Below are 23,850 nucleotides of genomic sequence, written 5' to 3'. Positions count from 1 at the left end.
CGGCGGGACTGCAGAATTACTCCCCTTTTTTCTGCTGTAAAAAATACTTTTTACTGTTTCTTATATCCTAGCTCAGCACCTACTATTTAAAAACATCACTCATCTGTTAACCTGGACATTTCTAATCTCATGTTGTCTTAACATCCTTTTTGGATCCGAGGAATGTTTTCCCGGCTGCACGGTGGTGTGGTGGTTAGCACCGTCACCTCACAGCAAGAGGGTTCCAGGTTCAATCCCTGCCTGGAGCCTTTCTGTGTGGAGTTTGCATGTTCTCCCTGTGTATGCGTGGGTTCTCTCCGGGTACTCCGGCTTCCTCCCACCATCCAAAAACATGCATGTCAGGTTAATTGGTGACTCCAAATTGTCCGTAGGAGTGAGTGTGAGCGTGCATGGTTGTTTGTCTCGTTTGTCTCTATGTGGCCCTGTGATGGACTGGCGACCTGTCCAGGGTGTACCCCGCCTTTCGCCCGATGGCTGCTGGGATAGGCTCCAGCCCACCCGCTACCCGATTAACGGACTGTCGGTATAGAAAATGGATGGAATGTTTTCCCTTTTTTTTTTCAGTGCTATTGATAGCAGCTAATAGAATGTAAATTTTCTACAAATTCACCATTGCCTCGACTTGCTGTGAAAAGTCATTAAATCATATTCATGTTAATCTCTATCTATAGTTTCTTTTCCACCTCACAGATCATATTTGACTTACTCCTCTGCAACAGTAAGTAGAATTTAGGCATTTATATAATCATTTAGGATTCCAGTTTTTAGTCTTTTTGAGAAGGGATTTTTAATTATATTGTTCCTATGATTTCACACCAGTTCAGTGTTTTTGTGTATGGCACTTGCTTTTTTCAGCTGAAACATGACAGCAATAAGATGAACCCTTTGAAAGAATTATAAAGACAATATTGTGCGCTACTGAAATGTTTTTGCTCACTTTTTGTGTAAACAATGCAGAAAAACTTCTCTGGGACTTTTGCTCCAGTTATCTGATATACATTTGAATGCATACGTGCCACTGAATAACGTGGAAAGGCAACTTTTTCCCCCAACTCTTTATTAATTTCTACACTGTAGCTTACATCTGAGTTCACCTATAGACAGCACAGCGGAGTACCCAAAAATTACACATAATTGCTGAGGAGATTAGAGAAGTCTTTCAGAATAGTTTCAGAATTCTGTTCCTCAGTGTAAGACTGTGACAGCTTTGAATATTCCAACATCTACGGTACATAACATAAAAAGATTCAGAGAATCTGGAGACATGTCTGTGCTCCAGGGACACAATTGAAAATCAATAAAAGATGCCCGTGATCTTCAAGCCCGCATTAAAAACAGACTTGATTCCATCATAGGAATCACTGCAATGTTCAGGAACACCTCCAGGAATAATTTTCTGTGAGCACAGTTCAATATTTCATCCACAAATGCAGGTTCAAGCTCTATCATGCAAAGAGGCTATATGTGGACATGATCCAGAAATACTGCCATCTTCTCTGAGCCAAAGCTCATTAAAAGAGACTGAAGGAAAGTGGAAAAGCTGGTCCGAGGTCAGACTAATCAGAATTTGGAATTCTTTGCAGTAATTATGTACTCTGCATCCTGCGGACTTAAGAGGAAAGGGAGCATCTAGCTTGTTATCAGTACTCAACTTTAAAGTTTCCATTTCTGATGGCATGGAAGTGCATCAGTGCCTGTGTGTCTGGAAAGGCACCCTCAGTGCTGAAAGGTACATGCAGGTTTTAGACGTCTTTTTCAGCAAAAGCTTTGCATATTTCACAAAGACAACACTAAACCATATACTGAATCTATCTTTCTACTGCATGGCTTTGTGTAGGAGAGTCTGAGTGTTGGACTGACCTTTCACCAGTTGATAGGTCTGGACTGTTGAGGTCTTATGATCCTATATCAGAATGGGACAACATTGCTGTCCCAAAGGTCCAGAGACTGGTGTCCACAGTTCCCAGGCGTTTGTAGACTCCTGTTGAAAGAAGACGGGAGGCCACACAGTGGTAAACATGGACCTGTTCAGACTATTTTGATATGTTTTTCAAGATGAGCTCATTTGTTTTCACAAAATAGTGAATTGTTTCACTTTCAACATCTGATATTTAAATATTAGTTACTGAGATTTGCAAACAGTTGCATTCTGTTTTTATTTATATTGTATACAGCATCCTGACTTTTTTGGAAATATGTTTTTTGAAGAGTACTTTGCTGACTACTAATAGCACTGTTGTCATGAATTCAGTGAAATTCAACATCTAAGCCAGACTAGACTATAGGAAATTGTTGCTTATGGTAGTCATTAGAGTGTGGTAGCTTTGGATGAGATAGGATAGGACTTATGACGGGAAAAGTACAACAAACTCAATAACTCTCTGAAGACTTTTTTATTTTGCAGTAATCCAGGATAGTTTTTTTTTAAGAGTTTTTTTTTAAATTATTTTTGAATAGGCACAAAGGAGATGCAATGAGAAATAGATATATCACAACAATAACTTCGAGGCACAAGCAATTAGACAACTGAGTCATCACTCATGGACCTTTTAACTTGTGACCTGACCCATCATCTCTTCTTCTGAAGCAATTTTAGTAGAAGTCAGAGGTGTCATGGGCCCAGAAGCCCCATTCTACCTTAGGCCTTTATTTACTTTCGCTGTTACTCATCACTCTCGCCTTTCAAATGCTTCGCTTTTTCAGTATCAGTGCCTTTACTCGTCCAATGAAAGAAATATCTGATAAATGGAAGGGTGTTTTCCCCTGTTTTTCTGCACTGCCTTTTAGCAGAAAATAACCATGATTTTGTCCCACACTACGCTGTTCTCAAAAGGAAATTGTGTGCTCGAGGGCTGTAAGAGATCAACAAAATGAGATCTTTCTCACAAGTGTACACAATGCCAAGGCTGACTGGACCAGAGAGAAACAGAGTCACGAATCTGCTTGAGGCTGCCCTACATATAAGAACAAACATAACCAGGCAAAAGAATGTCCATCTTTCCATGACTGGAATCATCCCCCCACAAGGTCAGAGTGTGTGATAACCATGCTTCACAAATTCAACAAATTCCCCAGTATCTCTTTTTTGCTGGTATTCCTGATGATCTGCACACTGACTTCAGTTTATAGAGGCCTGTATACCGCTCATAGAAAATTTGCGTAAAAGGACTGCAGCCAATTGTTTGACCCTTCATCCAGCTTGTTGGATAAGGGGCAGAGTTCCAGCACAATGCCTGACCACACGTTGAGTCTTGGAACAAATAATATGGATCATCTTCCTTTCCCTGCCAGAAGTTCAGGTCTAATCCCCATAAGGAAATCTCAGGAATTTGCTGGTCAGGCGTGTATAACAGCGTTACGAAAACACAGTGCCAGCTCCAAACAGAGCTGACAGGAATGTGCAGCCATTCCTCAGGACTGGATCAGACTGTTTTGCCACTCTATCAGCAGGTATAATAAGTCCCTAACCGTGCCAGTGGAGGGCACACACGCTCTAGCACTGTTGTCTTGTGACTTTTGTCTTTTCTTTTCTTTAGTCCTGTGTTTGGGCTGCCCAGTGGTGGCGTGGTTCCTGGTTCGAATCCCAGCTGGGGCCTTTCTGTTTGGAGTTTGCATGTTCCCTCCTTGCATGTGTGCTTTCTCTCCAAATACTCCAGCTTCCTCGCACTGTCCAAAAACATGCATGTTAGGTTATTTGGTGATTATGAATTGACCCTAGAGTGCACGGCTGTTTGTTTCTGTGTGGCCCTGTGATGGACTGGCAAACATGTCCAGGGTGTACCCCGCCTTTCGTCTAATTGCAGCTGGGATAGGCTCCCCCCCTATCCCAACTAACAGCATAATATTCTGTTAAGGCAAACATTATTTTATCATAAGTTTATTTTGAGAATCCTGTAAATGACAGTTACTTACACTCATCCAACTATTCTTAAGTACATTTACTCAGTAACTAATCCCTTTTGATGCGTATGTTTGATGTTACAAAAGTATGACATAAATCAAACAAATGTAGTAACAATCTGTTGTTGAGAGTGTTGCTGTCACCACGTGTGCACTTATGTGTAAATATGTGTATTTAGTGACATAAGGACTTAGGGAGGGCTCAGCTGGGAGGAACTGATATATTCATTTTGTCTGCATTTGAACACCTGAGGCACAGGCTGTATCTATACAAACATTGCATCTTCTTCTCTCTTTCACACATGTTTGCTGTTCCACAGATACACTTCACTGCTGTTGAAAGATTATTTTAATCCTTTGAATTATCACGTCTTAGAGTTGTTCTCTGTGTTCCGCGACTGTGAAACTTTCAGTTGCTCATAAACTTTCTCTTGAATATGGAGTCAGCTAAAATGGCAAGTGAAAAGGTCACAGTATTACTGTTGCAATCCCTATGTGCCACATCAAAGATGGCTGACACTGGAATGGAATTAGGTTTTCATGGAAATGCTTTTGACAAGGCTGGTGGGGTTTAATAGATTATGAGAATCATTTGATCCAACAATTCCGTTTAGTTCGCTGCTCTGGAACGGCTGTCAGGAAACTTAACCTAACCATCACTTTTCATTCTGTATGTCCTTTGTTTTTTTGTGGTTGCAGTCTGTGTAGGTATTTTATGTGTTTGGAGAAGAAGCTCCTCACAGCAGAAAAAGAAAGGGAGGTAGGGAGAAAAAGACACAGAGACAAGGAAAGGACAGCTGATATTTTAATCATGTGGGTTGGTTGCTCTGTAACTATATTTAAAACCTGGCAGCATCTGCTCAGTACCCCTGTGTTTTCATCTGGTTTGGTTAGCTGGCACTCAGGGAGCGTACACACTTGCTCACACACACACACACACACACACTGTACAAGCTCGCTCTGCCCTTCAGCAGTATTTATGGTCACTCTGCACAGTCATAATTCTAGTTGTACAATTTGATTGACCCACCAGATGTGAAGTGAGCAGGCAGCTCATACAGATACCGTCACTCTGGACACATTCGCTTGTATAATACTTACATGTCCTCTGATGGAAGAAAAACATGATCTAATTGTGTGCTTTTGTGTGTGGCCATATGTTGCAGAAACAGCACAGCAGGAGGTGCCTATATTAAGCAGTGCTGCAAGGGTTTCTGTATTGACATCCTGAAGAAGATAGCCAGGAACGTCAAGTTTACTTATGACCTCTACCTGGTCACCAACGGGAAACACGGGAAAAAGATCAACAATGTGTGGAATGGCATGGTCGGAGAGGTACTACCCACATTTCTGTCAATAATTGATTGTGTTGCTCTGTCTTTCTTTCTGTGTGCAAGCTCTTAAATTCACTGTCCCTTAAAAGGAGACATGAAATATGATTCTAACCCAGTCTCACTTGAAAACATGAATAATTCACCATTCTCTCTGGGTTTTTTTTGTTTTGGTTTTTTTTTGCTTCATACTCACCAGGTAAGAAAATTAGTAATTGGAGGTCAAAGGGAAGAAAATGGTGCTACATACATGACTGCCGAGCTGAAGTCGCATGTTTGAAGACAAGTGTTTTCAAATGACTTTCCTTTTAGATGACATTTGCATTCAGACATTCAGTTTCCTTGAGATTTCACTCCCTGTTTCATAGTTGTTTTACACATTATAAGCTCCTTTGTAGGATTAGGTATTAAAACACCACAGTCTAACTTCAGGGCTTGCGTTAAAACTGACGTTATGTTATGATATATCACATTGAAATATCCGTTTCATGAATATCTGGCTTCAAGCTGCGTAAGTCTTCCCCTTAGTTTATTTTATCTGTATTGTTTGTTTAACTGTACATGGAAGAGCTTTAAGAAATTCAGGCCCCGGGTTTAGCAACAACCCTGTCTTTTCTCTTTTTTTTTAGACATAAATTATTTAGAATTAGGAAAGGGGGAAGAGAGAAGTGATGACATGCAGCAAAGGGCCCCAGTGAGAATCAAACCTGGACAGCTGATCTTGGGTGTGTTAAAGTCTCAGCCTAAGTGTGTGTAGTGGGGGTGTTTCACCAGCTGAACTACCATGTCGCTCCAGATCTATCTAGCTCATAAAACAGGCTCAGTGATTTATTGTTTTTTTTTTCATTACACTCATTTGTTGCACAGCTAAATATTTACAGCAGCAGTGTAGTTTATGTGGGATTTAGCTCAAAACAAAATATAGTCCCAGTGATTATTGTGATAAAGGAACGTTGATGTGTTGTTAGCAGATTGTATAAAATGACCCCAACATCCATGTTAGGTTAATTGGTGTCTCTAAAATGGTCCTTCGGAGTGAGTGCGAGCGTGTGTGGGGTTGTTTGTCTTGTTTGTCTCTGTGTGGCCCTGTGATGCGACCTGTCCAGGGTGTTCCCCGCCTCTCGCCTGATGACCGCTGGGATAAGCTCCAGCCCCCTGCGACCCAATCGACAGATTAAGTGGGTCTAGAAAATGGATGGATGGATGTATAAAATAACTGTGTTGGAGGGTACAGGCAAATAAAAATATCTCAGGCTTTGGCTAGAAAAACAGTGCACTTTTTGGGATAAATTTGTTGTTGGTTTGATGCACTTTGATATTGAATTTTTTAATTTGGTTTTAAAAATTTTCGATCAATATTTGACAATATGATTGAATTTTTCAATGTTCATTACATAAGTATCACTATATTGTCTTTCAAGTGTACCGTCATGGGCTCAGGTCAAAAAGCAAGTTGTCTTCAGGCTTACTTGCTCATCATCGCTTATCTTTTCTGGATGATAATAATAATGGCAGTTTCTTCTGCTGTTATAATTGTCACAGATTAAATTTAATTTAGTTCTGTCACGGCAAAATCTCTAAAGGTTCAAACTGAATTATAAAGGATCTTAACTTGAAATCAGGCAATACAGATTTTGATTATAAGGAAGACACCCGTTTGAAGCGTTTAAGAAAATAAAATCTGAAAAACTAAACATTTCGCTACATGGCCTTATGAGCAGAATGTGTGTCTGTCAGAATACATTCAGTCACTTAGGAATGGTGGACTATAAAGATGACAGGGGAATTTTTATTTTTTCATGTGAGTGCCCCCCAACCATGGCTGGCATTATGTGGTACAGCCTCAGTCAGTCTGGGGAACACATCGAAAGCAAATTGTGTGATATTTACAGAGTTCACGATATTTGTTTCCGTTTTTAATGAACTCCGTGTAACTGCGATTCTGTCTGTTTGCCAGGTGGTGTACAAGAAGGCTGTGATGGCCGTCGGGTCACTGACCATTAATGAAGAGAGGTCAGAGGTCATTGACTTCTCCGTGCCCTTTGTGGAGACTGGCATTAGTGTCATGGTGTCACGTAGCAATGGAACAGTCTCTCCTTCTGCCTTCCTTGGTAAATCTGCCTTTGTTTTGACTTTTTTCATTTGTTTGAGAGAATTTGCTTGTGTTATTTTCTTTCTTTCTTTCTTTCTTTCATTCTTTCTTTTCATCCATCCCCCATGAGCTGATGACTTGGAGCACAATAATGGGGAGGTGGTTACATTTCGATCAAATCCTGAATGTAGAGTCAAATATTTCATTCGGACAGTACATGCTGGCCAAATTACACTTGTGCTCTGACTTAATTTGGGCCTCGGCACCCTGAGTGCATTAATATTTTCCACCAGAGCAGATGTGAAGCCTGCCAGCTGTTTTTTGAAAAGTCAGCTCAGACAAAGCACTCTCAAAATTCCTTTCTTCTCCTCCTCTTCTTCCTCCTCCTCTTCTCTAGTTGTCGACATGACTAGAAACCGAAGCGCTCTTCTGTGCTTGCCTAATGTCTTATATTGTCATTGGAGCGAGGCAGGGAGCGAGGGGGTGTATTGGACCATGCGTGTGTTGGTCTCTGTGTATCGAGCCATGTGTCAGTATGCCTGTGTGTAAAGGAATAAAACAAAAAACTGTGTTATGCTGCACTAACATATTGGGATGTGTATTGAGTCAAGGACGTGTGGAGAATGAATGTGCTGTGGCCGTGTTTATGTTAAGGGGTGAATGCTTTGTGTGCGAACTTACGTGAAAGCTTATGATTATGTGTGTGCCTAAGTGTGTGTGTTGAGCTCGGGCCAGGGTATCAGTGACGGTTCAGTATCTCTCGCACTCATATTAGAGGCACCTCAATGCACAATCTCTCAGGGTTGACTAACCCTGGCAGTCACATACTTACACATACAGTGACACACACACACATACCATTTGTCTGGGTTTAACGTATCTGGCGCTCATCCCGCTCTCTGAACTCCTGCCCTGCTGCACACCAAACACAGACACATACACGCGCAAATAGATCACATACACATGCCCACAGCAGGGCACATCAGATCACTAGGAGTTTGATTCTTATCTCTTCCACCCCTCCTCTGTCTCTCCCTCTTTCTTTCACCCTTTTCTCTCCCGCCTCCCCCTTCCTCAGCTCTCATCCAGGGGAGTAATGAGAAATATGGAAATGTGCTCCGTCATACTCTGTGACTAACTCTCCCTCTCCTTCCTTTCTTCTATTCTCACTCTGTCTGCCTCCCCTCTCTGTGTCTTTTCCATCATCTTTTCCTCACTCGCATTTCCCCAGTATCCATTTTTTCCCCTCTTTCATTATTTCATGCCCCTCCCCAATATCTCTACGTCTCATGTACTCGATTTCACTTAAACTTGGTCTTCTTCTTTCCCTCCTCTCAGAGCCCTTCAGTGCATCGGTTTGGGTGATGATGTTTGTGATGCTGCTCATTGTCACAGCCATTGCCGTCTTTCTCTTTGAGTTTATCAGTCCACTGGGTTTCAACCGCAACTTGGCTCAAGGCAAAGGTAGACTTACACACACACAGTCGAGAAAATCACACCAATCGTTTCTCCCAGCTGTAGGAAGCACAAATCCAAGTTTCCCCTGAAGCAATAAAAAAAAAAAAAAAAAAAAAAGCGACCTACTATTGCTCTGGGTCCAGATAAATCAGGCAAAGTTAAATGGTATTACCATGTCCCTATCAGTGCTAGTCAGAGACACTGTTATCTCAGGGATCATTAACACCCAGAACCTTTAGCTGTCCGGCTGACTCTGGATTAGAGATTTTTGTTTTTTTTTCTCATTTAAAGGAAAAACAACAACAAAAAAAAACAGTTATCTAGGAGGAGAAAGTAGATTGTATTTTTATTCTGATTTTCTTTCTTTACTGTTTACCTCTTACTGACAGTACACAAGTTTGAACACTTAATAGTTCCTGCAATAAGCCTGTCACTCAACATTAATCCCCTTATCACTCAAGATTCAGAACAGCGTTTCGATGGAAATGATATGTGTTTATTGCTCTTTTTTCATTAATGAACTGATACTTATCTAACATTTGTACCTTGAATGTGAAACTACAGCTTGTAAAACCTAAAAACTGGCGGTGGGTGGTGATACAACTACGGCTATCACCTTTAAGTTAGGGGTCATGTACCAGAGCCTTTCCAACACTCTAATTTTCTATATTCTATTCATGTTACCTGTGAAGATAAAGTGAATAAGTACATCACCCAATATAGCAATCTATTACGTTATGGCTTTATCCTAGATACAAAGATTGCAGCTATTTTGCCGTGTTTGGATTTGCGGTTTGAGCCTTATAAGCAGAAATATATGTCTGCACCCTCTCAGTAGTAGGTCTAATCTCAAAAGCACTTTTTTTTCTTTTCTCTGCATGATGTAAGTCTAAAGAATATTCTTTTAGATGTGGTCGTGCTTGTAAATTTATCAAGCGATGAACAGAGGTTACTTATTTAGTTGAGGCTTTGATTTAATTTTGCAAATTTTTTTTTTTTAATTTTGACCTATTTTTGATGCCTCCAACCCAAATAAGTGCTTGTTTCCACTGACTGCGGCAAAATGTGTGAGCTTTAGGCATCAATAAAAATTGAGAGCAAGTAATACTATCACATTTTTACAATGTCACCCTCTGGCCCCATTAAATTAAATAGCCTCTCTCTTCCACCTCCACATTATGTCCCCATTATACACAACTAATTGCATAACAAATACTTCAAATTCAAAAAACAAGAGTCCCCCGGGCTCTATCATAAAACTCTCAGTTCAATTTTTTTTGTAGTTGAAAAGACATGGTATGTTTGACGACTTGCAGAAATGTACAACCACTGTAATGAAACATTTCGAAGACAGCTTTGACATTTTGGCCATTGCCTTTTTGTTTTTCAAAATTTGAACGATGTACAGGTAAAAAATAAATTATATCCTCTTTTCAATTCTAAGACTTGATGTGTCAATACATAATTAAATCATTCAGTCCTTACCACGTCTTAAAATTGTTAATTTGCAACCTCAGATCAACAAAAACACATGACATGTTACACTGTCATTATTTATCTAACAAAAACTAGGCCACAATGCAGAAGAATTGCATGAAAAACTAGGTACTTCCCATGATTAAGAAACGTGCAGATTCACCATTGGCAGGAACAACTACAAGTATTTTTTTCTGTATAACACTATCTGTCTCACATAAGTTTGCAGCTCTTAAGGTCCCACCGTCTGGATTATTTTTTCTTTTACACACATTCAGTTGTAGATTTGCGGCTGTGTTTGGAATTATTGCCCCATTGAATGATCCAATTTCGGCCAAGCATTAGCTGTCAGCCAGATGGCCTCACATCTGACTCTAGAATACAGATTCTAATATACAGACAAGTTGATGGCCGACTCAGTGACGGCAAACTGTCCAGGTCCTTTGGCTGCAAAACAAGCCCAAATCAACACCAGTCCACCACCGTGCTGACAGTTGGTCATTTCCACTGTGGTCTCGTCCTTCCAAAGGACTGTGTCGCCATGTTATTTTTTACACAGTTTCTCTTGACAACCCTTACAATTAAGACATACTTAATCTTTATCTAATTGTACTATCATGAACTTTACCATTTGATGGGCATAACTTAGGCCTGTAGCATCTCAGATGTAACTCTTTTCTTGTAATATCTCAGAGCATTACACATGTACACAGGTTGTCTGTATCTGAGGATTTTTTATTATGTCCTGATACATGAAATCTTGGTAAAGAAAGAGAGCATAGTTTCTTTAACAGCTGTCTGTACATCCAACTAAGTCATTTAACACCCAAACTATAGTGACTCAATCATAAATCAACCATCAAGGCAGCTTAGTTTGCTTCATCACAGATTTTATTGGAAATGAAACGATAATGCACAATTATTATCATTGATTGAGATCAGTAACTCATTAGGAACATTTTTAACAGATTTAACAGAATTAATCAAATTAGAGAAAGCATCATTTTGCATCAGATTGTTGTGTCTGGAGCCACTGGCATCACTTCCTGCTTTGAAAGAATACAGTATGAAGCTCCTGCACTTTGGCTTCACTTTTCAGACCCAGATGTGACATCTATCTTTATAACCTCTCCACAGGCGGAAATTAAAGCTAGAATTTTTATCGTATTGCACAAAATTTTCCAGACACTACAATGAAAATTTTAGTTAGTTTTTATATACTCCTTTACCTTCCTCAGCTTTTCAGCTTGTAATCTGTTTCCCTTCTGCTTTTTTTATTGCTCCTTCTGCTCTCATGCTGCTTACTCAGACCCACATGGTCCATCATTTACCATTGGTAAGGCAATATGGCTGCTGTGGGGTCTGGTGTTCAACAACTCTGTGCCCGTGCAGAACCCGAAGGGCACCACCAGTAAATTTATTGTGTCCGTGTGGGCCTTCTTTGCTGTGATCTTCCTGGCTTCCTACACTGCCAACCTGGCTGCCTTCATGATCCAGGAAGAGTTTGTGGACCAAGTCACTGGACTCTCTGACAAGAAGGTGGGATTACACATATATGGACACACATAGACACAAACAGAAAACTAAACGCATTGACTGTCAGGGGTGCTCTTTTAATGGATGCCAGGCCTGCGGCCAGACAAGCCTCACCAGGGAGCGCCCTTGGGCTTCACAGCCCATACCCACTGGCCGTAGCTGTCACCTCAGTAACACCGCCAGCACAGCAGACCTACAGACACTCACACACACATAGGCTGCATAGATCAAAGGAGTATGTGCTTGTGTTTGGATGTTTGTGTATGTGCAGTTTGCAGAGCCTGGCAGTGTCAGCAGAACCCCAGCCAGTCTTACACTAGACTGGACACACAATGATGATGACTGATGAGTCCTCTCCACTGTCTCTCCTTTCTCCTCTCTCCTTTGTCTCTTCTTGTCACTATTCTTTCATCCTGTCATTCCTTTTTGTGGATCTTTTTCACCACTCATTTTTTCTCCCTTCTCCTTCTTGGACTCTCATCCTTCCCGTCTTTTGTTCCATCTCTTTTTTCTCTTGCTGCTGTCTCAAACTCCTGTTTTTTCTGTCTTCTCTGTCTTTAGTCTTTTTTGTGTGTTCCTGTCACATGTTGTCATTTTTCCTGTGAACAATTGGCATCTCTTTTGCATTAATTATTTTTCTCCCTGCAGTTCCAGAGCCCGTACTCCTATTCCCCTCCGTTTCGTTTTGGGACAGTTCCCAACGGCAGCACTGAGCGCAACATCAGGAAGAACTATCCAGATATGCATCAGTACATGACTAAATACCACCAGACTGGCGTCCAGGACGCACTGGTCAGCCTCAAGACAGGGTAATGCCAACGTGTCAAGCTAACTCACATCAATTTAAGATTTATCACACTTGAGGGGATAATTATGTTTGCAAATGGCACATATGCGTAAGAACCCATGCAAATAAACAACATAAGACATTGCATCACACTGAAACCCAACCCTTGTTGCTTGTGCTGAAATACTGCAGTCGTTGTGCTGAGTGTTTCTGTCGCTCACTGTAAAATGCACACACTGTTTGCAAGTGCTCATTATAGAGTCTTGTTGCTGCTGGAAAGAGGAAGCTGCCAAAATAGCGAGAGTGTAATTTGCTCTGGAGTTTGGTACCTTTATTCTTCCTCCTAAATGCACACTAATAGAAGGATTGCTGCAGTCCTTTTATGTTTTCAGTTGTGATGTGTGCTTTAATTTTCGGGATGTTTTCTCCAAACATAATTTTACTTATTTTGCCTCTGTGTCCCTACATTAATCACTTTACTGATACAGCGTACCGAATGTATATGGTTTGTTTCTGAAATGTAAAATATTAAGTTTGTTTATGTAGTATTTAGATTGTACTATGAGTGTATTGTGTGTTCGGCAGAATCATCAGTATATCACCAGCTTCATAAGCAAAAGTTTCTGTTTTGACAAAAGAGAATAAAATCTCTTTTCTTTGATATAAGACAAGCAATTGTACTGCTTCCTATACTTAAAAATAATTGATATTCTTGTCTAATTATGTGTATTTTAAAAAAAAATATTATCGAATTGAATGATGAAATGAATGAAGGATAGTTTGAAATGATCAGATCAGCAAAAAACAATCAAACTGTTGCAACACCAGATAAAACATGTATTCATTAAAATGATGGCCTTGGTGTGCAGTTAAGTTTAAACTGTTTTATATTCATTCATACATATCTAACTTGGAGGGCTGCAGGGTGTATTCATTCAATTATATAAAACCATTTTTCTTATAATTAAGTTTTAAAAAGGGATTTCTCTGCTTTGTGCAGAAGGATATTGAGAGAAGTTCCTTATTTTTAAGTCTTATTTTCAAATGCATCAGGTCCAAATTACCTCAACGTCAGACACCAATTGTGGCCTCTACGATAACTTTGAAAGCAGGTTGTCATGGCAGAATAATGACCAAACCTGCAATGAAAAGAGAGTCCCGCTCCGTCTTAACAAAGGCTTCTTATCTGGCCTCGCACACACAAAACCTGCTTTACATTAAAATGATCAGTTCAATGAACACATTGTAATGTGAAATATGGTGTCTGGTTCTGGATCTGAGTAACATTCTTACTGTCACCATTTTATATCTACACTTTTCATAAACATAAGAAATTAATATATATCAAGCAGGAACATGTATTTTAAATTTCATGCAGCAACATAAATGCTCACAATGGCAAACGTGTGTGTAACCACATAAATCTTCTGTGTATTTATTTTTAACTTAAAACTTTTTAAAATGACGGTTGTCCATTATTGCAGGTTTAAAAAAAAATTGTTCTTCTCTTATTCCATTGCAAAAAGGTTTTTCAAGCTAGCACTTTTTTTTTATAAATGCAACATTGATATCCGGCCATTCTTTCCCTGCACTGCAGAGGAGTACACACACAAGAGATGATTATTTTTTTGACCAATTTCTGACAGTGACTTGTATCGTATTGGCTCGGCTCAAATCAGCTGATGAAATACAAAAAGATGTATCTGTTTGTATCAGTTAAGAGTTATTACATACAATGCAAAAAGGAAAAATACAAGCCGCACAGTGGTGCTGGAAAAAAATGCAGTAGTTCAGTTAGAAGGAGAAACTGCCGTCCATCACAGAACAAGACAAATTTCATGTGGAAGTGTGTTATGACAGCTTGAATGGTTGTGTGTTATACAAAGATGTCCTCACAGAAAAAAGTTCAAGCTTACATCTGTACTAGCATCACTAGCATCTGTACAACTTACAATGCGTGGTTTCTTTACAGAAAACTCGATGCCTTTATCTACGACGCTGCGGTCTTGAACTATATGGCAGGCAGAGACGATGGCTGTAAGCTGGTGACCATCGGCAGTGGTTACATCTTTGCCACCACAGGCTATGGTATTGCCCTACAGAAAGGTTCCTACTGGAAACGCTTAGTTGATCTGGCCATACTGAGCATCATAGGAGATGGTAAGGCATTTGCATGCATCTCCTTTCTGTATCATCTCAGCCACACTGCATTCAATTTTCCAGTTTTTAAGTTTTTGCAGGCCTGTAGTGTGAACAGTTGTGCCATTGCTCTTCTCCCTCCTCTTTGTCCCCCTCCCACAACACTCCCCTTTCCCCTCCCTCTGTTAGAAAGCTATCAGGGGCTAGTTTTAACACACCGTTTCATCATCATTATTCTGTGTGGGTTTGTGCGTGCGTGTGTGTATGTGCCCACCATGTCCTAGTATGTTTACTCCTCCAGATTGTTCTGAATAATAAGCTGTGAGATTGTGCCAATGGAAGAAAGAGAATGAGCCAGACAGAAATCAAACTGCTGAAACCACTAAAGTGTTTTGCTACATTCCCCTGCCTTGTTATTCAGGGCAAACACCCTCCTGCCCAAACACACTGATAATAATTCCTCCGATCTTTCCTTATCACTCCATCACTATCAATTCTTCACCCTCCTCCTACAGCCGCTTTTTTTCACTCCACTTCCTGTTTCTTTTCCATTACAATCAATTTAACACTTCACCCCTTCCTCTCCCCCCTTCTCCCATCGTAATGATATCCCCATTTTAAAAATACCTCTCTTTACCTTCCTATCCCCTCATTCCCTTTATCTCTGCCTCCTGCAGTTCATTTTACTTCATTCCTTCACTTTTTTTCCTGCTGCTGTCTTAAACCTTCACTTTGCCTATTTGTCTGTGTTTCCAACAGGTGAGATGGAGGAGCTGGAGGCCCAGTGGCTGACTGGGATTTGCCACAACGAAAAGAATGAGGTGATGTCCAGCCAGCTGGATGTGGACAACATGGCAGGGGTCTTCTACATGCTAGCAACGGCCATGGGCCTCTCCATCCTCACCTTCATCTCTGAGCACCTTTTCTACTGGAGACTGAGGTACTGCTTTACTGGTGTCTGCTCTGGAAGGCCTGGACTTCTCTTCACTATCAGCAGGGTAAGGAAAAGAAAACAGATTTAATCAAATCTAAGAGGTCCAGTTTTGGTTTTGGCTTGGTTTGAATTTGCGTCTCTGAACACCAAGCAGAGTGATTGAGGTGAGGCATATCACAGTATATGTTTTTTAATACATATCTACTGTAGCCAAAAGTATTCAACAAAATGAAACTACTGCAATATCAACATAAAACAAATTTAGCTTTTCAATTAGTTTTTTTGTCTTAATTTTTACCACCTATCAAAATAGGTGGTTAAGAACTTACACAGCACTAAATGCTTTAATCTTATCAGCTGATATCAAATTACTGCATTATCGTATGAGTACTAGCATCACTATAGGTATAAACATAAATGAGGATATTTCATCTTTTGATATGATGATTGGCATGTTGCAATACCCATAATTCAGGCTGTAAAACAGCACTGTCGATTTTTCTACTCCACCATCAGGACAGGGGATGGCAATTTCAGGTAGTATTACTTACATTATAGGAGACCTGCAGACTTCTCTATAAAATCTGATTAAGTTAATAAGTGGTCTGCACATGCACATGTGTTTTGCAAATTGTTTCAACATGGTTATATGCTGGAGCAAGAGAACAGAAGGAAATTTTTAATGTAACTATATGAACAGGCTGCATGTCTTTATGGTGTTCAACAACCAAAAAGCAAAAATTTAATCTCAAAATGTGTATCCTTCATTGGCTTGAACTTAAATGTCCAAAACTGACTTTTTCTTTGTTGTTCTATATGATTTGTGTCCAAAATATCCATGATTGTCATTGAACATAAATAGTATTAATATATGTGTGGGCATTAGTGAGTCACACGTCTTTAACAGACAAAACTGTCACTGCTGAGAGTCAAAAAGAATCTGTGTGCGTGTGCGTGAGTGATAAAAGGGTAAAAAGAGAGAGAGTGCGATTATAGAGTCCAGCCGAGGCAGTGATGAATTTACTGCTGCGCATATGAACTGCAGGATAGAGGAATCAAACTGCTAAGAGGATGAGAACATGGACACACACTCACATAAATACACACAGAGCTCTGTTTCTCTCTGCCCTCACACAACCTCACACACTCACAAGTAGGTCTCACAAAGCTAAAAATGGTCACACACATGCAGGTGGGGTAAGTTTGTAGACAGTCTTGACCACAGATGGGCAGGCAGATTCACACATAAATCTAAATATACTCACAAAACACAAATGGACACCCTGTCAGACCACCTCTTTCTTTTTAATATATCATGTGTCCGTGTTGGGCTGATCCTTTATTCCCGGCGAGCAGCATTTCACACATTAAGTGATTTACAAAAAAAAAAGAAAAGATGTGTTTCTGTGATGTGTTTCTGTGATGTGTTTCTGTGTGTGTATGCCTTTCTGTGGCTCATGCTGTTAAAGCGCTGATGCTCGAGGTTAAGTGGCAGTAGAAAGAACATCTTCTTGCACTCAAAGTCCCTCTTCAGTGACATCATCACCTAAATTTAATTTTCTGGACACTTCTGAAAGCAATTTGTCTAAAAAAGCGGTTATTATCTCTTTTAGTCACATTACAAACCAAAATGAGGTTAAGGTTTGCAGTAAATGCTCTTGATTAAGGATGCATAAGGAAATTAGTCATGTGAACATCTGAACTTTTTGGATGAAGTCACTGAGTTGTGAATTGTGCTTGCTCTTCTATTATCTATCGTTGCTGCCTCCTCCCTGGCCCTCATTTCCTCTCTTTTTTATTAATGTGCTTGATTTCTTTCCTCTCCTTCTCTCAGGGTATATGGAGCTGTATCCACGGGGTTCATATAGATATGAAGAAGAAGAATCCTGAGCTGGGCTTCAGTCCTCAAGCCAACATGCTGCACTTGCTCAAGTCTGCCAAATCCATTGCTCTGTCTTCTCCCAAACGAAACACTGTCCTCTTGCAGCCTAGCATCCTAGACATGATGTCAGGGAAAGGTATTGTAATACTTTTGTACTTGAAACAAGATAAACTCTATATTTAAGTAGAATATAGATCAAATTTACTGTCTTTTGCCAGCCCAGATAGGGTAAACATAACCCCTGGGATCAGTTTATTCACTCACAGTTTGTGAGTTTAATGTGCATTTTCTATACATTCTACGTATGTACCGTATATACAAAAGTGTGCCATGTGCTTGTGTCCAGACTGTAATTGGCTTGACTGTCATGTACAAGCCATAATTAGAAACGCATTTGATGGCACACACTGTGTGCAAAAAGTAATAGATAATGTGTCAGCTTACAAGTTAAGCACCAATCGAAACATCTATCTATTGTATCTGCTGTCTGAGGAGCATCTCTTCTTGTCTCCTAGGTAACTCACTCCATAGTCTGCCTCAGAAGGGTCCTGGTCTCTATAGCAACGCTGCAGGTCCACAGGGTTTCCTGTCATTGTCCGGGCGACACAAAAACCTCCTTAACAATGCTGCTCCATTTCCTGGGCAACAGCAAGCCCCCGCTCATCAGACCAGCCCCAGCAAGCCCCAGCTGTCTATTACCAATGACAACGGCAATACCCGCCTTCCTGGGCCGGCCTGTGCTGCATCAAAGCCCCGAGCCTTGTGGAAGAAAAGTGTAGAAACACTTAAAACTCAGCCAACTGTCACATCGCCAGGCCCAAACCCCGCCCCAACATCAGGGAATGCACCTCCACCAATGAAGAGCCAGCGCTACCTGCCTGAAGATCCGCAACACTCTGACATATCAGAGGGTTCCAGTCGGCCGCCATCACACAAAGATTCTGACTCCATGGCAGCAAGGGGCGGATTTAAACCAATCAATCAGCTCAGAAAGAGAGGTGGAGGTGGAAGTGGAGGAGGAGGAGGAGGAGGAGGAGGAGGTGGTGGTGGAGGATCTAGGATCTACTCCATTGACTCTGACCAGGCCAGCCTCCAATCTGCTCCTCTGTACCAGAGAGACAGCCAGGGGGGAGGTGATGATCACACTTACCCCCCTGACCAATTTCCACCTGACAGCACATACTCACACACCCATCAGTCAGACGCACCCATTTTGCAGCTGAGCGCCAGCCTCCTGCACCACAGCCACAGTGCTGAGGCCGACCTGCACTCCCTGAAAGACAAGAAATACAGCACCTACACACACAGCAGGTAGTGTCCAGCATAAATGCATATGAAATACCACTCAAGTACCTCTGCTGTTTATGTGTAATCAGTGTCTTTCTCTCTCTCTCTGTTCAGTGTGAAAGAAAAGTCTGGAAGTTCTTTCGATGCTCCAGGTGCAGGAACACAAAGCGTCAGGCCAGGCCACTGTCGCACCTGCCTGACCAAACTTAGTGGTTACTCTGGCCTCTACACTGTTCGCTCCCCACAAGCTCGCTGTGATGCCTGTGCCCATCTGGGAAACCTGTATGACATCAGTGAAGACCACCTGCACTCGCACTACTCCCACATGCACACTCACCCACACAGCGGGGACATGTTTACACACTACCTTCCCCAGAGCGAGCTGGGCCTGGTGGGCGAAGGGGACGGGCTTGTTAGCCACTTTGAGCCCACACCCTCCTCTCCGTCTCCTCTGCCCACCTCCTCGTCTGCCCAACACCTCCAGCTGAGTCGTCAGCCCTCCTACGAGAACATGCTTCCCGATGGCATTCCGGAGTGGCAATCGCAGCCTCACTCCCACCTGCGGGGGCTGAGCCTGCCTGACAGAGATCAGGAAAGGGAGCTGACCCTGGATGAGGGGGCCTATGCCAATGTCCTGACAATGCGCTCTGATCGTCCGTTCAGCAGCCGCAGCCCCCCCTCTCCATCCCCCTCCCACCACCACAGTCTGGACGCCCCAATGCCTCTGCCAAGGCGCTCAAAGAGTCTCCTGCCCGATCGTCCGTCTCACAACCCTTTCCTCCAGTCAGCCCCCGGCCCAGCACAACGAGATCCCACCTCCCAGGCTGCCACACGCATGCCGCAGAGAAGTTCTACCCACGAGCTCTATAAGCAGCGAATGCCGCTGACGCTCACCCTCGGTAACCATGGCAGCCATCACATCAACCAGCATGGCAGCCATGTCGACCAACAGGTGTTCTACCCTCAGCAGGAGTCTCCTGTGGTGGCTTACATGGTCCCACCTGCTGCCTCTCAACCAATGAGCTATGTGACAGCGCCGCGAGCCTCGAGCGCAGGCGGCAACCGGCCCCGGCTGTACCGCCGCATGCCCAGCATTGAGTCCGATGTCTGAGAGTCACAAACAACACACTTACTCTCACTGAAACCCACTAACACGCAAGCATGCAAGAAAGGCTGTGTGTGTGTGATTGAACCAGGCAGCTCTGATTCTTAGCACATACACAGAAACACACACACACACTCACACACTCACACAGGTGAAGGACAGAAAGGTTTGCTCTGGACTTAAAGGTTACCAGGGATCCTGAGTAAATAAATCATTGTGTTATTACACCCCCTATAGGGCAGGGATGGGGACACCTGGAGGCACAGTGCAAGATGAGTAGTGTGTGTGAGTGTCAGTATGTGTACTCAAGTAGCCTCAAGCTGTGGGCAACGAGGCAAAAACTGACAATACATCTGACAAGACCGATGAAAGTCCCAGTGGAATGAGAGGGACACTGTACATGGAGTCTAACACAGACGGTGGAATCTGACCGAGGACATGACAGAGTGCTTGAAGGACGAGCACACTGTCCCGCCCTCTGACCGGCCTCTTGGAGATAAAGGGGGGGTCACTGAGAATCCCTCTCCGAGATTACACACATACACATACACGTTTCACCTGAACACACCTGCCCCTCTCCAGGACTCCTCCTGTTGCACTATGATTTCTACAGTCAACCCGTATGTTGTCTGAGCCTCTAAACTGCACTGCCAGCATGGCTTAAAGAGTACTAAACGACACTAAAGTAATCCTTGACTTGAATGGAAATTAATATCTATGTAAAAGAGTAGACTGGTAGGCAGGCAGCTGGTCAGGGAACAGGTCTGAGAGGTGTATCAGCTCCTGCCTGCAGATGTACAAACACTCGAACACACACACAAACACACACACACCTGGCTGTGTCTGTTTTTAAGGGAAAGTAAAAAACTACAGACTGTTTGTTATTGTTGATGTCAGTTAATTGAACATTCCAAAAAGTGGACTAAACATGGCCACCAGTAAAAGCCTCTCAGGATGAGAGTGTGTGTTCTAGTGTTTCTAGATCTAGAAACTTAAAGTACAGCATCCTTGCTTCCTCTCTTAGCTCGCCTTCAGGTCTTACTGCATGCTTCCTACTGCCCTGTGTCACAGTTAAACTCCTAAACAGGGTCTTATATGCGCACATACTCGCACTCACACAAAGTACAGTACATGCACATACGACACACACACGCATATGCACATAAGCAGTAGTCTAGGATAGTAGATTAGGGTGGGCGTGTGTCGAAGCTATGAAATAGCTTCCCTTTGTGCACTTTGTAGATTTTATACCCTGCCACCTACACAGATGTTTGACCAAAAACACTTTTATATGGAAAAATATGAATAATCTCAGTCATTCGCTGGATAGATGCTTTCTTTTTCTCTTATTTCTCTTTGACTTTGGGTTTTAGGGTACCATGAAGGGCACAGCTCTGTCAGTTTCCATCATGAGGTCAGACATTTTACAGTGTTAGATGAACAGTACAGCATCATACATACAGTCTACACAACACCAACTCTTAATGCTTCTATTTTTTTACTGTGCTCATCCCTCTGTCAAGCATTTCCTCCTTGCTTTCATCAGGTTTGTTCTCTCAATTACTTATTTTTGCGCTTTCCCTGCTTCCTTCTGTAGAGTAGATAAAGTATCAAAAGAGAAAAGTTCAGTCATGGTGTTTAGGAGCTCAACATGTTGATGGATATCACTTAATGTCAGAAGTTGTTTCAACACTGGCGTTCATAGGACAGTGTCATTTTCTAAAAGAATTTTATGTGGAACAAAAGGACTCGAGTCTCCGTGGTGAATTTCTAGGCTGAGTTGTTGCAGATTTCTTCATCAAATAACGCTCCTGAACGAATGTTAGCGTAGCTCGTACTAGTGTGGCAAGAACACGGCACTGCATTTCAGTGGAGAGGCGAGTGGCAGCGCAGAGTTTGCAAAGTGACTCATTACAGAGGCAGCACACACGTGTGCACACACCAGACACTCCAGCAATGTGTGTATGAGTGTTCTAGAAATCCATAATCTGTTGAATAAGGGCACTGTTTTTTTCTGAGCACACGGATTTTGATGGAAACAGGACTTGATATCCCATTAGCTGAGTGTCTGTCTCTATTCTCTGTCTTGCTATTCTCTTTTCTCTTTTTCCACACATACACACACACATACACTGGTTGGAAAGAATGTGAGATGATCTGAAACAAAAAAAACGCACCAATGAATGGTGTTCGCTGCCCCTTTTCTTTGGTAATCTTAACAGGTTTGTTGTGTGAGTTATATGCACAATATCAGGTTGCAATATTATACTTCTGTACAGAGAAATCTTTGTTTTAAATGTTAGAAACTGATTTAATTTGTTTGATTTTAATGGTATTAAGTATTGAACTCATTTCAATTACAACATGGCTTTTTCTTCTGCTTCTAAAAAAAGACAGGCATGTTTTAGATTCTTCTGTGATTTTTATTTTCTACCTGATGTGTTGTTGGTTGGGACCTCACTGTACAGTCGTCACTATTGGGTTAACAGACAAGTTAACTACGTGGGCCAGCTAACAGTTAACTAACTACACATCGCTGGATCTCTCAGCCGAATCACACTCAATGAATAATGACGTTCCAGCCTGTGTGGTTAAAACAAAAAGCCCCATCCCACCCACAATGTTCTCCTCCACTACGAGTCTGTGCTGTTTCACCTTTGAGTGTGTGAGTGTTTGTATGTGTGTGTGTGTCTTTTACACTGTGCAAGCATTTATATAAAACAGAGGATATGTGTATTTAGAGGTTGCTTGTGGTGTGTGAGCGTGTGTGTGTGTGTGCTTTTCGGTACTCTCTTTCCATCGTCCTACACGTTAACATTTGGCCTGGCTCTTACTCACATAACACAAATACAGTCGCACGCACACACACAAACGCGCGCACATGTGTCTGTACTGTTGTGGTTAAGAGAGCATGAAGAAGGAGTTTTGTACCACACCAGATATTTTTACACCAATTTATTGTTTAATTTTTTATTTTGTGTTGTTTTCTTTTTCTTTTCTTTTTTATTGCATGATGTGCTCGTGTTTCTGGTGGTACCTACTTTGCTGCAACACTTAATTTCTCCCTGATTTGGAGCTTCTGGGCTACACGCACCAACTCCCTCCACCCCGACTTTACCAGTGCACCATTTCCGGTCAAAACCCCCCTCTCAGCAGCTCCTGGCTTGTGATGTGAGCAGTATGGCAACCGGCTGGTTCCTGCACAACACCAGCCGCCAGGCCCAGCACAGATATTAGCTTGGTCCACCTGTTCAAACGCATACATACAGTACTGGGTAGAAAGGGTGTGTTGGTGTGTAGTCCTGTAGGTCTCCCTGCTGTGTATTTCACTTGTGTATCAGTTCAGGGGTTTCTAAGCTACTAGTTGTGATGTAAATACTACCTTGTCACTCAGTACCTCTGTACAATCTGTAAATAAGTAAAGGTTACATTTTTCTACTTGTCTGGCCTTTTTGTTGATTTAACTATCTATCTGTCTATGTATCTGTCTATGAGTTCCAATGAAAGAGGAACATCTACAGAACTGGCAATCCAAAAAAGTTTTTATGGCTTTATTTCTTATCTATGAGGACATTTTTTATGCTTTATTTTACAGAGTCTGTCTGTGTGCAACGAGTGTCTCTCCTTCCATCTCTGCAATTTTCAAACTACTCAGAGAAAAGAGCTTTTTGGGATTCTGCTGCAAAGGGCTCTCTGCACCACTCTCCGTATGCTTTCATAATGCACGCTGAACGTGCACGTGCAGTGTGTGTATATATATATATATATGTGTGTGTGTTTAGATCAGTGTTCTGGTAAAAAAGCTTTATTTTTATATTTTTGTCTCCCTCAGGAGACAGACGCTCTAATCTAGGCTGAAGTGGGACAGAAGAGGGGAGCAAAGAGGAGCACAGAGACACACACACACTCTTATGCATGCTGCA

The 23,850-nt window shown here is 41.9% G+C and overlaps 1 protein-coding gene across 1 annotated transcript in view; it reads left to right on the top strand.

The window, feature by feature from the left end:
• The window catches only part of LOC140305800 (glutamate receptor ionotropic, NMDA 2A-like), a 95,876-nt gene extending 72,511 nt beyond the window's left edge, over positions 1-23,365 (top strand). The window contains exons 11-20 of the mRNA XM_072384789.1: positions 5,067-5,235; positions 7,189-7,342; positions 8,662-8,787; positions 11,567-11,796; positions 12,442-12,602; positions 14,553-14,740; positions 15,479-15,717; positions 17,488-17,671; positions 18,051-18,846; positions 18,937-23,365. Of these exons, the coding sequence (XP_072240890.1) occupies positions 5,067-5,235; positions 7,189-7,342; positions 8,662-8,787; positions 11,567-11,796; positions 12,442-12,602; positions 14,553-14,740; positions 15,479-15,717; positions 17,488-17,671; positions 18,051-18,846; positions 18,937-19,933 (3,244 nt within the window). The 3' untranslated portion in view covers positions 19,934-23,365. The remainder of the gene's footprint in view (positions 1-5,066; positions 5,236-7,188; positions 7,343-8,661; positions 8,788-11,566; positions 11,797-12,441; positions 12,603-14,552; positions 14,741-15,478; positions 15,718-17,487; positions 17,672-18,050; positions 18,847-18,936) is intronic.
• The last annotated feature ends 485 nt before the right edge of the window (positions 23,366-23,850 follow it).

Source organism: Leuresthes tenuis, unplaced genomic scaffold (assembly GCF_036924035.1).
Source record: "Leuresthes tenuis unplaced genomic scaffold, fLeuTen1.0.hap1 SCAF_4, whole genome shotgun sequence".
In the NCBI taxonomy this organism is placed as follows: domain Eukaryota; kingdom Metazoa; phylum Chordata; class Actinopteri; order Atheriniformes; family Atherinopsidae; genus Leuresthes; species Leuresthes tenuis.
Note: the sequence above shows the minus strand (reverse complement) of the source record. Positions and strands in the feature narration are given on the sequence as shown.